We start from the raw sequence: 14,504 nt of genomic DNA, 5'->3' as shown, positions 1-14,504 counted from the left end.
AAGTATGCAAGCGATACGCTGAGGAATTTTCAATACGGACAGTGTTTCTATTGTTTTCTCATATTGCCTTTATCTCCAAATGTAAATACGAATTCAATTTTAATTGTAGAGGCTTTTTCACAGACGTAGGATAGGTTTCCTTTGGATACTTTATATAAATTGGAACGGCAGGTAGGTATGGTAGCCACTTTATTTTCAAGGCAGAAGTTTCGTAAGACGATGGTATCCATCCAGTAGGCGAGTCATAAAAATCTCATCTGTATAAATTGTTTTTAGTTTTGCATTGAAATATCTACGTTAAGTGACAAAGCAAATCCAATGATGTTGTTTAGGTAAGTAGTCTAAATAATAATAGCAATTGGTAGATGTAATTGAAGTAACGCTTTACATAGAGGCCTGATAGAAAACGAGTAAGTAGGTATATACTATAGCAGCGAACAGCCTGAACCGAATTAAGGATCGATTGGTCCTTATTACGGCCTTTGAAATTTACCTAATATATTTTTTAGTTTTTAACTGGTTTAGTGCTAGCCAATACTTGCCTAAATAATTTTCTTCTTATGAAGTTATCGGGAGCCTAAAAGTGCAAAACAAGGAACAAAAGAAAATAGCTGGCTGTACCGAGCACGAGACTTCCGTACCGACCCATTTTGTTTACGGCTTTCAACGTACTTTGTTTACGGATGCACCCATTCAAATCGAAAATTATAGCTGCATGCAAAGTATTTCCCGGAGCGGGCGGATCGAACAATACGCCGCGAGGTAATACATTTTTCAAGACGCCCGGAGCCTGCCCGGCTAGATTGTATTTCTCTCCAGCTGCACTCGGCCGGAACATTGAGCTCACTGAAAATATGACCCGAAATGTAAAAGCCATATTATAATTTTTTTAATATCACAGTTTCAATTTTCCTGGTAAAATGAGGCTTATTACTAAACTAGCTGTAATTGGCGACTTTGCCTGCATGTTACAAGACTTACAAGTTCTTACATGTTAATCTAGAATATGGTTCGTCTGTTTTTTTTTTTTGGAATACTATATAAGTAATATACTACACAGACAGACTGCTATGCAATTACAAAAACGAGACAAGAATATAGTTACATTAGCGTGCGTGTTTTGTAAATGTGTGTATATGAGAGGTTTGGATTCATATGGAACTGAAGTTTTAAAAGTAGCAAAACTTCACGTATTTGTTTTAATTTTTACTTTAAACCGTGGACATTCAGAACTTTATTTGGATTAAATTAGATATTTTTTTTCTATCAATACTTGTTTAACACACATCTAATGGTTCTATAATATTGTATTTAAAAAGATATATGATTATAGCATTTTTACGTGAAAAATGTACATTTTGTGATATTTTTTCTAATTTATATTATATCTAGGAACAATACACTTAACTGTAACTAATTACCCACCTGATTACACTTCAAAATTAACATTTTTCATTCCCCCATCAAATCAGCTTCGAGCTTATATTGTCAAGGTGAATGTCCTACATTTCAATCTCGCTCTACCGTATATGGTATTATGTTTTTTTCTTTTTTACTTTGCTAATTTATATAGTTTATAATCTAAGGTGCTAACCGTCACCTTAAAAAAAAAGTTAATAGCACCACGGATGCCATAGAATATATTGAGACGCCTATAGTTCTCCGAGTATCTTTATCATACCACCCTTCAAACTAAAACAGCCAATGAAGTAGTATTACGATGTACAACGTCGTATTTAAGACCAGTGGGCCCTTAGGTTACATCTATGGTAGGAGCCCCATTTTATATATAAATAGATTATTATATTTTAAAATTTAACTTAAAATTATAAATTAATTTTCTATTATAAAATTTTTAATAATTTTTCCAAGTATTTAAAATTAAATAGAATTGATCAGATGAAAATAGACTTATTGAGATATACAATACTGTTTATTTAATTACACGTGAAGTTTCATTTTTCCATTTATCTTTTCTAACCAAATCTAACAATTGTGACAAGAATCTATATGTGGTGCGGACCTCTTATGGTGGAGACTCCTAGACTTAAATGCACAGCTTCATGGTGGTAGAAACATGAGGTGGTTACAGATATACATGCATGTAGACTAATTTTATAAAGACTTCCTTCGATAGTATTCCTTTCCTAGCGTATCAAATTTCAATCAAAATGCGTTCAGTAAATCGATATTTGCAAACTTTCATATAGTGTTAATAAGTCCACATCGCTTTGCTTGTATAGTCATTTTATGTCTGACAAAGTTGTTACACAATACGCCTGAATTGCGGTATTTTAAGTTCTTCGAGATTTTTATCTATAACTGATGGTTATCACTTTCCATTAGGTACGTCGTCAGCTTATTAAATTTGTTAACAATAACTGGGATAGCTCTCATCATAAACATAATCTTGTCATAATTTACGGTATTCAGATTTAAAACAGTTGTATTTAAAGCAACAAATAACTGAATAAATCAGCTTATAGTACTTACTGTTTATTCGCGCAATAATTGTAAACAGTTTCACACTCGATGCGCACCGAAGTGGACTATACAGGTTGAAATAGAAGTTATTAGTGATACGTAAAACTAAGAATCTACTCATGTTATAGAAAATAATTCAGCATTATCTTCTTATCAGTCATTATCTGTCCACTGCTGAACACAGACCTCTTCCATAGATTGCCATAAGGAACGGTCCTGAGCAAAATGCATCCACTGACTTCCTGCAATGCATTTGAGATCGTCATTCCATCTAGTGGGGAGGTCATCCTACACTGCGTTCGCTACTCAAGAACCTTCCATCCCTATCGGTTACCAGTTGTTCATGATCACCTGCTCATTGCCGCTTCAGGTTGCTTATCATTCGGCCTATGTAATAGAAAATACATTCTGCTACCTATAGACATGAACACCATTGACATAACAGAGTACAATGTTTCACCCAAGATACCTCTCATGCGTTGCTATTCCTGAGGACTAAGGTGTTATGCCTCTGTATTCTGTAAATGCACTGCCATATCCCACCCTTCAAACCTCCAAAATGTTCCTCGTAAACGCAGGTAATTTGGAATAATTTATAATTCTAGCAGCAAACAATATTTTTCTCAACACATTTCTTTGTATCAAATATTGTAAAGCACATTTATCTTCTTAAAGTGCGTGTGTCAACTACAATAACTATAGGGATAACGTGGATAAGGATAGTTTAAAAACCAATAAATAGAAAATTTAGTTTTAAATCATTTAATAAAATAAGTAATGTATTAATTTCTTATAAAGAACACATTTCAAGAGCAGTCATTGGCTGTATCGTTAAATAATGTTTTTACATATTAATAAAATATCAACAAGTTTCCAATAGAAATTAATGAGTTGGTGGACTTTACCCCTTGGTTAAACTTCAGTGGGAAGCAACTATTATTGCCAAGTAAACACAACCGTTCCACAGGAACATAATCTATCAACGACAGAATAATGACCTTCAGGTAGCTAAACAAATTACACACCATAAAATTTCGTGAAATGAAATACCAAATTACGTTCATTCTTCGCTTTGTAAGGCCTTTCTCTACGTGATACATAACATCTTGACAATAATTGGAACATCGAAAATTCTAAGACCTCGTTTACAGAGAAGCGTAGCTTTCTGCTGCGTGTAGCGTGGAAATCTGTATTGTGGACACATCCTCTCTAATTAAAAAACCTCCGAATATTTTTTTTAAATATCGTACTTGGTTTTCTACTAGGAAGTATATTGGATTCTATCGGTCAGTACAAATTTTCAATTACGTGCAAACGTGCAATTATATTTTAAGCTTAATTTATTGTAAATAAGGTACATATCTTCTATTCACAAACAGGTTTGATTGGACCGAAACATTGAGTTTTACTTAGTAATGCAGTTGAATCTTCGGATTTGTTATTTCTGAGTAGGTTCTCAGATTATGTCTGATCAATTGTTTATGTAGGATGATCCACACACGCTATGGGCTATGTAGACAGTTAAGCGGATTAATTAAGCACGCATTTCTTGCCACTTGTAAGATGAAGCGTTTACTTCAGTTCCGTCTCTCCAAATAAGCACCAAAATATATGTGATTCGGTCAAGCAGTATGACCGTCTACAGACCTCTCCACATTAAAGAGTATCTTACAAACGAAAAATCAGCTTAAATACCTACGCACAAAGATCCAAATTGTTCAATTGTCCTATCCGAATTCTACGCCTAGCTGCGCGTCTCCGTAAACAAGTTGTAACACGAAGGTGAAATTTACAAAAAAAAAATATTATAATATATATATTTAATAGATAATACATTTACAACTGAATGTTTGATATTAAATACGTACCATTAAAACATTAATCTATATAATTAAAATATAAATTTCATATATTTTTCTGTACTGTACTATATTCAGGAGAAAATAATGCTGTACAAGTTTTAAGTACCGACATCTATTACAACAGAAAATAATGTGTATTACGATTTGATTTACAAATCGCATCTCCTACCGAGTGACCTCGCCAATAAATTCATTCATATCAAAATATATACCAAATACATTTTATGATTCATTCATTATTATGTCACAATTGATATTATTTTTATTTAAAATATAACGCCACATTTTCAATATGTATATTAGACATTCTTACTACTAAAACGGTAACAAAACTGTTATTGATTATTAGTGATGACAGATGTTTTCGTATAAATGTAAACATTACAACAGAATATTGATTTGATGACTGTCGTGTCGTGGTCGACAAATAATAATGTAATGACGAAACTAAACTAAGTAGACTAGCTCCTTGTTCTATTGTCAAGTTTGCATTTCCAGTGATGTAAGTACACACAAATCATTATTGCGTTAGTGCCGTTAGCTTGAACTGCATGTATGGCACAGACAGACATAGACGTTTATAAAACAATATTTAATACTAAATATTCGACATAAACCAAATAAATTGACTATATATTTAAAAATTGCACCAGGTACGTACATTGTAATTAAAATGAACTAGAATAAGCTCGAACCTAGCCGGTAATAGCATTGAATGGGAATACCATCGTCCATTGATTATGTAAACAAATAATGATATGGCATTGAAATAAATAGTCACGTATGTTTAAATAATTGCTAATTATATTAACAAAATATTCTATATAAAGTAAATTATAAAACATATTCATAATATTAAGAGACGTGATCAAAGTTGCAATACTACTAACAAATAGCACCTAATCCGACAGATAAATAACAAAAGCTGCCGGACACTTCCTCCGTAATATGGCTAAGAAACAACATGGTTCAGGCAAGCAAAGTTTAACTAACCGCTTCGCAGGGAACGCAGAGCCATTCTCTACATATATACGACAGTAATATTTAAAACTATAATGATAATTATCTTTCATCGTCTCGAACAAACAGAGCAAGAACATTAAGTCATTTATAATATCACTCTTTAAACATTATATTACAAGAATCGATAGACAAAGACATTTTTCAACAAAGATACTCTCACATCGAAACACTTTGAAAAACAACAATGCGTAACACGATCTACGCCCAGAGTTTAACTTACATTTTGCCACCATTCGACGACCCTGTCAAGGAATGGTGACAATACAGACTTTGATAAGTCTGTGCGTTTTCTTGATTTGTTCCAACCTGTAAGGTTGTAAGATATGCTATCCATTAGATGAGAGCTCGTCTTTAAGCCACTGTGGCACGGGTCGACCTAGTCTCACTAATATTTTTGATAGAGCTGTGTTGTGGGGAGTATAGTACTTCTTCAAGAACTTGGCAGACAGTTCGCTCATTGGTGGGTATACGCGTCCCTTAGACTTGCCAAGGCATTTGGTTTTCTCGTTACTCACTGCTTGGCAGAAGAAACCTTTCTTCGGGTCGAACCTGTGGAGGATATCTCTCGTTTGTATATTTGTATGTACAGTTAATAGAAAAAACATGTAAACACTTAATACTTTGTAAAATTTCTTATAATATTATATTTATCGTAATCGCGTGAAAAGTAAAGAAATATTTAGGTTAAAAGAAACAAAAAAAAAAATAGGATCAAGAACACAAAAGGAAGTTTAAATGAAGAGAATAATATATAAAATCATCTGTGAATACAACGAACAAAAGAACGTTCGTTTAGTCTAAACCCGCTTTTACACTCATAACTACTTGAAAGTATTGTAATATTTATTACATTATGTAACATTTTTTTATGCAATTTATGACAAACAAGCTGACGGTTGAAGGCTGAGTGATAACCGTCGCCTATAGACATGAGCAATAATACCATGGATACAACAGAGTATACTGTTTCGCTCATGATACTCCTATGCGTTGCCATTCCAGAGGGCTAAGGTGTTATTTCTCTGTATCCAAATGTAAATTCACTGCCATATCCCATCCTTCAAACCGAAACATAGCCATGTAAACATAACTGCTTCACAGTAGAAACAAGAATGGGACAGAGGTATCCAAGCAAACGATTTTTGTACAAAGTCTCCGTCTGGTAAAAAATACAAGTAAGTACATTGTGTAACAGTACACGGTCGCAGTTGATTTTACGATATTTAAAATCAATTATAAGAATAAATAGTTAACACGGCAAGGTACAAAAGTGTTTACATATTACATAGTAATAAATATATAGTACAACGATCATCATCATTGTAACGTGATTTCAATTATTCCAACAGAATAGACGTGAAATTAACGCTCAATATGTCAGTGGTAATGAGTCATGCCAATGTTAATGAGATTTGCTTTATTCTCAACTCTATAACCTAGGGTTTTACCTGAATAAATTAGAATAAAAATCACGTGTTAATCTATACTAATATTATAAACAAGATAGATTTGATTTTGTTTGTTTGTTTATACTGGATAAGAATAAAAAAAATTCAACCGATTTTAAAATTATTTCACTGATAGAAAGCTATATTATCAGCAAGTAACATAGGCTATATATTATTTAAAAAAATTGATCCATACGAAAGTAGCAATAATGTAATCCAAGGTTTGATATCTTGGGTTACATTAGTGCATTATTTATACTTGACAAAGCTAATATGAGAACTAATTTTTTTTTTTAATTATCTACCCGTGCAGAGTCGGGGTTGATCGCTAGTCCATAATATTACAATATTGTCTGTCTATATACTAATATAAATAATCTATTTCATTAAAATTCATTTAATCGTAAAAGTCTTGTTAAGTAACATTCAAATACCTAAACACCTTTACAATAGATTTACAATACAGCACAGTAGAATAAAATTACTTAGATACTGAGCATTTTCTTACTTCAATTATAAAGTTTTAGTTTTAATCAACCACGATAAAAGAACTTTTTCTATGTCAATAACTTAGTAACTAACTGACGAATAACGGTTATTGAAAACCAAAAAGTAATATATAAATTCACATTCACATTTATAACATTCATTCATGCATTGCGAAGCGAATTCCAACAATTTATCAGTGGCAACAACAATAATCAAAATTGTCAGAATACATTGAAATAAAGTATGCCCACAATGTGACGCTACATTGCCCGTGTTTCAATTGAAAGTAATTTTTGATAATGCAGTTCTATATTCTAATGTCAATTCAAACATATAAAATATTTTTTATCTTAGGATTGTCTATGGTTCATGTCTATAGACGATTACCACTTTCCATTAAATGGGCCGTCAGTTTATTTGCCATTATAAATTGCATAAAAAATATACCTTATATGATTATGGCTATAACCCGTGGCTCTACCTTTAGTTACAATCACATAGAGAGAAATACGATACATAAAAGAAATATACAATAGATATACACGTGAACTTACTACAAATAAACTTTGAGTACCAAACAAATTTTATTTACACACTTTAAAATCGTACTTAATTTAAAATGAAAAAAGGTTGTAAATTTTTTTTGATGTTATTCAATCGAGAATTATCGGTTGAACGGATTTACATTTTTTATAGTACATATGGAAAATTTCCTAGTTTAAAATATGGGATAATTTTTAGTTTATTACACGCAGGTAAAGTCACAGGTTATGGTTACCTCAGGGTATTAGCGGGATCTAATGCATTAAATACTACAAATCATCGATAAAGCTTTAGTATAAATAATGCTAGAGTTAAGCTGCAATGGTTCCCCATAATTCAAATTATTGATTTTAGATTATCGGCGTTTACAAGGCAAGCTGAGCGATCCATCAGACTTTAAAATTAACCTGCACTTTGCGGACTTGTGTCAACAAGCAAATTTCATACTAATTGTATGAAATTGTATGAATTGGTTCTGATATGACTCAACTTTTATTTTTACAATGTCAATTGAGTCACCCGTGGTTTGCGAACAAAGTCGAAGTAATCTCCTGAATTAGTTAAATCGTGCCAAGTGCTTATTATCCAACAAAACGACTTCCGTGACACAGTCACTCACTGTACGAGGCTTTATTTAAATGAGGTTCAGAATTCGATCCTCGGTTGGGCTAATTTAGAGGCAAACAAAGTTGACTCAAGAGGATTAAAAAAAATTATAATAAAATTGGATTAGGATATCCAATCGAGTTTTACAGAGGACAGCGTTGTCAAATGTGATTTTTTAATTCTCCCCAAATTTAATATTTTTCTCTAAAAATAATACTATTTCCTAATTTTTACCCTTATACAAATTTGTACCTAAAATTGGGGGAAAACTACCGAATTTAGTTGATTGAACGTGTAATATTACGTACTAGTAGACTTTCATGGGTCGATAATACAAAATTAAGTTATGTATCTCCACGCAATTTTAAATGACATCGTGGTTTAATTCCCGGTGAATACGTCATGCTGTGACTTCATACTTACCCTTTATTATCTTTATTATTTATCCTTCTTAGTGGTGCGAAAGGGAATAGGTAATGAAGTGGTAGAGGACGTTATTACTCCATGTACAAAAAAATATCATTAAAAACAAAAATACTCACTTGAGCAATTTATTGTAGTCTATGTGTGGTATTTTAAGGAATTTCTGCAGTGTGTTCATGACCGCGGCGGGCTCCGACCGGAGGAGGGAGCCGTCGATGATATGCAGCTGGTGGCTGCTGAACTCCGCCAACCATCGCTCCAAGTAGTGACTGTACTTGCCGGGGTTCAGGCAGCGATTTCTAGGTAACACATTGATATAGTGAGATTGGAATAAATCGCCGACTTCACCTTTGGAATAAGGCAAAGTCGGCGATTTTGTTAAATGGCAAAGAAGTATTACCACTCTAATATATGTAGATACGTCGCGATGTGAGATGAGGATAGCAAGAAACAATAAGTGACATTACTTTTTATTCTGATTTATAATCATTCACTAATTATTTTAAACATTTGACTAATAATTCGTCTCAAGCAGTAGACTTCACTTTAAATGATTTCAATCGTGATAAAATTAATATGACCATATCGACGGTAAACATTATTATCAAAATCGATTCAGCATTTGTGAAAACATCGCATAACACATGAAAAAAAAGGTACTCTTTTTGAAATCACTTAAAAACATACAGATTTAAAGAAAAAATGCTTCTAGTTAATTTTCTATAATAGTACTTGTAAAAATAAATCGCTTTTCTTAAAGACTTTTTTTAACAAAATATTTATATTAAGAAAATGTTGGAAAAAATTAACAGAAAATAGAAGAGCCTTACTTATCTAACTTATGAGACTTCGATAGGCATGTTTCTTGACAGTGTGTATTATTTATTTGTAAAAATCTAATTATTATTTCGTGCTATCAATTAATAGTAATATAATATAAAAGACAACGATGTTTATTAGAGAACAATCTTCACAGACTCCCTTTATTAATAAATACTTCCAGCGATATTTTTTTTTTGTTTCTATAATTAGGGAAAATGTCATATGATATTTTATTATCTCAATTGTGAACATAATGAGATTAAAGAAATAACGTAAAAAACAATCGTGTTTGATTTACGTATGTGAACACGTAAGAGAAATATGAAAATTTGCACCTTACACCTTAAATAACGAAAATAAGCACTAAGAATGAATACCAAACGGATTCTGCGAACAAATACAAGAAAAAGTCAGTACGACATAAGCTTATCTAATTTATGACGTCTTACCAAGAAATTGTAGTAGGTACCGGTTTCAAAATTTTCAGATAGTTAAAATATGCTATGAAAACCTATATATAAAGAGCATAAATATCTAGTTTATATATTACTGTATATAGTGACTAATATTGAAACAGAAGTCCTGCAATAATCATGGCTTCTTCGCAGAAATACATATATTATTTAAACATTATTTTAACTGTGATTATATACAGTAAGTACATATATATAATTGTAATAATTCAACGAGTGAGTCCAGACGGGGCGCTGTATACTTACCTTATTACAAATTTATGGTGCCCCTTCAAGAACAGAATCAATTTCTTTTTAGGTACTCGTAAACGCGCTCGTTGGTTACTACGGGGGATATTTTTTAAATTGCTTTTTCCTTCAAGTCAGCTTTCCGTATTTTTTCATATTGTGTAATTCTTGGATGTCATAGCGACATTAAGATATTACCTACCGCAACAGCCAACCACGTCTTACTTAATTAACCACAGAAAATGAAACTACTCTTTTTAAATGACATTATTATTTATACTCGGTCGAGGCGCAGCGTTAAGTTTATAAACACAGAAATTGCGATCGGCAATTTGGACTTTTTTGTAACTTGATATCTCTAATAGTACCTACAAAACAAAACCGCTGTCCCCGCCTGTCTGTTTCTCCGCTTTATTATTTTTAAATCATACAACGGATTTTGATACGAATTTCATTGTTATTTAAATATTTTTTTCGGAAGTATGTATATATAATTTAGATCTATCTGAAGCTGGGGCGAGTCGGTAATATCTTTACAATTTAAGAAAGATCATAAGCAAGCATACAATCTTTCTGATGGTAAGCAATTAAGAGCAAAATATGCAGATTTCTATGAAGATTATATATTAAAAAGTGAATATTTATAATAATTTTCATAAGAGATTCTTCTGTCAAAATTGTATGCAATTAAAAAAAAAAAACTAAATGCAATTAGAGTTACTTACCTTAAGTCCTTGAGCGGTTTAGGTGCGGAGTCGTTGGCAGTGATGACAGTGTGGAAGGTATAGTTATTGGCCACCGGGTCGCCATGCGAGCGGATGTGTTGGTACCACGAGTATGCCCTGACGACAATAAAAATAAATTCTCTTTAGGCTTTATGGCAGTGGTGTGTATAGTGGCACTCATTTTGTTTTATTATATAGAATGTAGCCTAGATACAATAATAAAGCGTTCATATATATTTTTTATATAACCGGTAGAGGTTGATTAGGTATAAAAAGGAATTGTGCAAATTAAAAAAGGAAATAAATATCTTGGGTATGGTATCCACAATTCATAATATATTCTTAACTATTATATATTATAAATAATTATATATATATATATATATATATATAACATATATATATATATATATATATATATATATATATATATATATATATATATACATAATTTAATATATAAATTATATAAATAAAGTTAAAATTATAAAATATTTTACAACAATAAAGATTATATTATAATAAAATAGATTATATTATGATAAAATGAAGCCTACATCATTCTCCATCCCATATAGAGCGTGTATACCAAATTTCATAATGATTAGTTAAGTCATTAAGGTGCTATAAGGTAACAAATAAACTCACTTTCATCATCAATCAATCAGAAATCCAGCCACGTAATCTACAAATCATCATCAACACAACATACGAGTATGCCACTACTGGGCACTCGTTTTTTCCAATAAGAAGATAAGCATTTCACTACCACAGGGTGGTCAGGCGACTACGTTTTGCGTTTTATTTTGAATTTCCCTTCAATTGCTCTGTTGTATTGTGCACGTTCGTACTCGCCACTTAATACATCCCGGGGATGAAAAGGATTGCATTTTTACACCGATAATTATGATACGATTTTGACTGGTCACTTTTCCAGGAAATAAAAATAGCGAGAATAAATAGTCTACAAAAGTCAGGATAAAAATGTTCTGCAATAATCTAATTTTATTCGTTAAATCATTAAAATAATTCAACTGTTAAAAAGCCGTTACTGGTGCAATTAGGAACTATAAAGCTCATTTGTGAGGCCATGTCTAGGTACTATAGAGCCAAATAAAAACTAAAAGCTTAAAAACGTTACACTGTGTTTAACTGCAAGTATTTTTTTAAGTTTTTTTTTTAATAGTATTTAAAATCTCATTAAATGCTTAGTGTTTCGAATATGTTACGAACTTTTACGTCCTAAATTTAGTTAATGGTCAAATTAAGCAAAAGATGCGTTACACGTTTTTTGAACTCGATATTGGGTTTAGATAAATTAATTCTAAGCTTTTTAATATCACTGAGGAATGTGAAACAACTAAATACGATATTTCTCGTATATGAAAGACTACACAATATATGCGCTTTATTATATATACTTGCAACAAATGATTTTTTTAAAGGGTGAAAATAGAATGGTATCAACCTGCTGATACCATTCCATTTGCACCACACACACACACACCACAGATGATGGGTGAGGACGAATCAAAACCACAATTAACCATAATGATTTCTAGGGTAAACCGCGTGGAGGTCGACCTGAAAAAGCATATTTCTAGTAAAGGGGCTGTTAGACCTCATTTGTAACAATACTTTTTCCTCCAGAATAGTTTTGTTTGACATTTATCGACTGTGAATTTAGTATTGGGATAGAAACTGCATTAACTTGGTTCACCTTATCATTTTTATATCGATGGGTGACTCAATTTCTAATTAAATATTTACTATATACTGAAAAGTACAACTAATAATTTTATAAAACATAAATATAAGTGATAAAAGATAGATAAAGAAAAATTTTAGCACTTAAATGGAATTTTACACAACTTAATAAACCCTATATAGGGTTGTAATTTTCCGCCACTTGTCCTAACACTATTTCAGGAATAGTCCCTTCAACGGAAATTTATTTCGGATAGTGATTTATTGAGCTAAAAGGTCTTTGTATTTTATTATAACAAAAACGATAGGTAGTAGGTACGCGATTGAAGCTTAAATTAATCACCAAAGTAATTTATACGAAAGTATAAAAAAAAAAAATAAGGATGTAAAACATTGGAAGATATTGTGTGACAGTGAGCAAATAATTATATCGTTTCGAGTAAATGAAGTCATAAGTTCAATTCTAAATTATTTATTATATAGACAAGTAGTACTCAAAATTCTTTGTATGCAAAGTTTAGAAATTATTTTGATATTACCCCTACCTATAAGGAATGGTTAATATACAGCAATATCTATATATTTTAGTTATATTATCTATATACTGGTCCAATAACGAATACGAATATAGTAAAAGTCTGTTATTTAACACATTCTCCGCCAACAAGTTTTTTCATAAAAAATCTTTGTTTTTAAGTTATATTTAATAAATTATTTAATTTATTTAATTCTTTATTGTACACACTAGTTATAAGAATGAGACAGAGGTAATCAAAAGTACAAAGGCGAGCTTAACTCTGATAGAGTTTTCTTCCAGCAAACCCAAAATTATGTAGAGATATGATTATTTAATTTACTTTGATGCATTTTTGTGGCAATTTTGAGGATTTTTATGTGCCAGTCACATGTGACTGACAAAGTGACAACAAAAAAAAAATTACGCGTCGCGTAGCCCCATTGGAGTTTTCCAGTGTTAGTCACCCGTGACTGACAAGGCAGTCAATGAGTTAAAAAATAATATTAGATAACAGACTTTTAACATATTTAGAAATAGATATCCGACCGATATGATATATGACCTCTTCTCTGCGATTAATGCCTGGAGGAAGCCAATATCGGATTGGTCCATGCTTACTATCTAGTGTGATTAATACTACCTGAAAAATGATTTTTTATGCTACTTAGAATGGCGAACAAGTTGACGGTCCACCTGATGAAATGTGGGAATCGTTGTCTATAGACATGAGGAGCATACTGCATAACAGAGTATACTGTTTCACTCATGATACCCCCCATGCGTTGCCATCCTTGAGAACTTAGGTGTTATTCCTCTGTACCCTGTAAATTCATTGCCATATGCCATAACTGCTTTACGGTAGAAACACGAATGGGACAGAGGTGCCCAAGCAAACGACTTTTGTACAAAGTCTCTCTCTGGTATATTTAGTTTCATGAACACTGCCATAGGATTTCAGCTTTCATTAAGTAACAAGTCACATATTATACAACATAAAATGAAAATAAACTACAACGAACAAATATTACAGTAGCACCGTAGATCCAACTTCCTGCAGAGCAAACTCGGGCGTTATACGCTTTAATGACAAGCAACTTGTCGATACGTCCCTATGTATACACAGATGTATGTACTAGAATATACAAATTTACACA

General features: G+C 31.9%; 1 protein-coding gene across 3 annotated transcripts in view; it reads right to left on the bottom strand.

Moving 5' to 3' along the window:
* Positions 1-3,230: 3,230 nt before the first annotated feature.
* The window catches only part of LOC113511971 (bifunctional heparan sulfate N-deacetylase/N-sulfotransferase), a 137,888-nt gene continuing 126,614 nt past the window's right edge, over positions 3,231-14,504 (bottom strand). For all 3 annotated transcript variants that reach the window (XM_026895716.3, XM_026895717.3, XM_052894577.1), the window contains 3 exons: positions 11,127-11,243; positions 8,998-9,177; positions 3,231-5,918 (listed from right to left, as the gene is read on the bottom strand). In XM_026895716.3, coding sequence (XP_026751517.2) covers positions 5,696-5,918; positions 8,998-9,177; positions 11,127-11,243 — 520 coding nt within the window. In that variant the 3' untranslated portion in view covers positions 3,231-5,695. The remainder of the gene's footprint in view (positions 5,919-8,997; positions 9,178-11,126; positions 11,244-14,504) is intronic.

Source organism: Galleria mellonella, unplaced genomic scaffold (assembly GCF_026898425.1).
Source record: "Galleria mellonella isolate WM207_F2 unplaced genomic scaffold, CSIRO_AGI_GalMel_v1 utg213, whole genome shotgun sequence".
Taxonomy (NCBI): domain Eukaryota; kingdom Metazoa; phylum Arthropoda; class Insecta; order Lepidoptera; family Pyralidae; genus Galleria; species Galleria mellonella.
The sequence above is the reverse complement of the archived record's forward strand: the minus strand, read 5'-3'. Positions and strand labels throughout refer to the sequence as shown.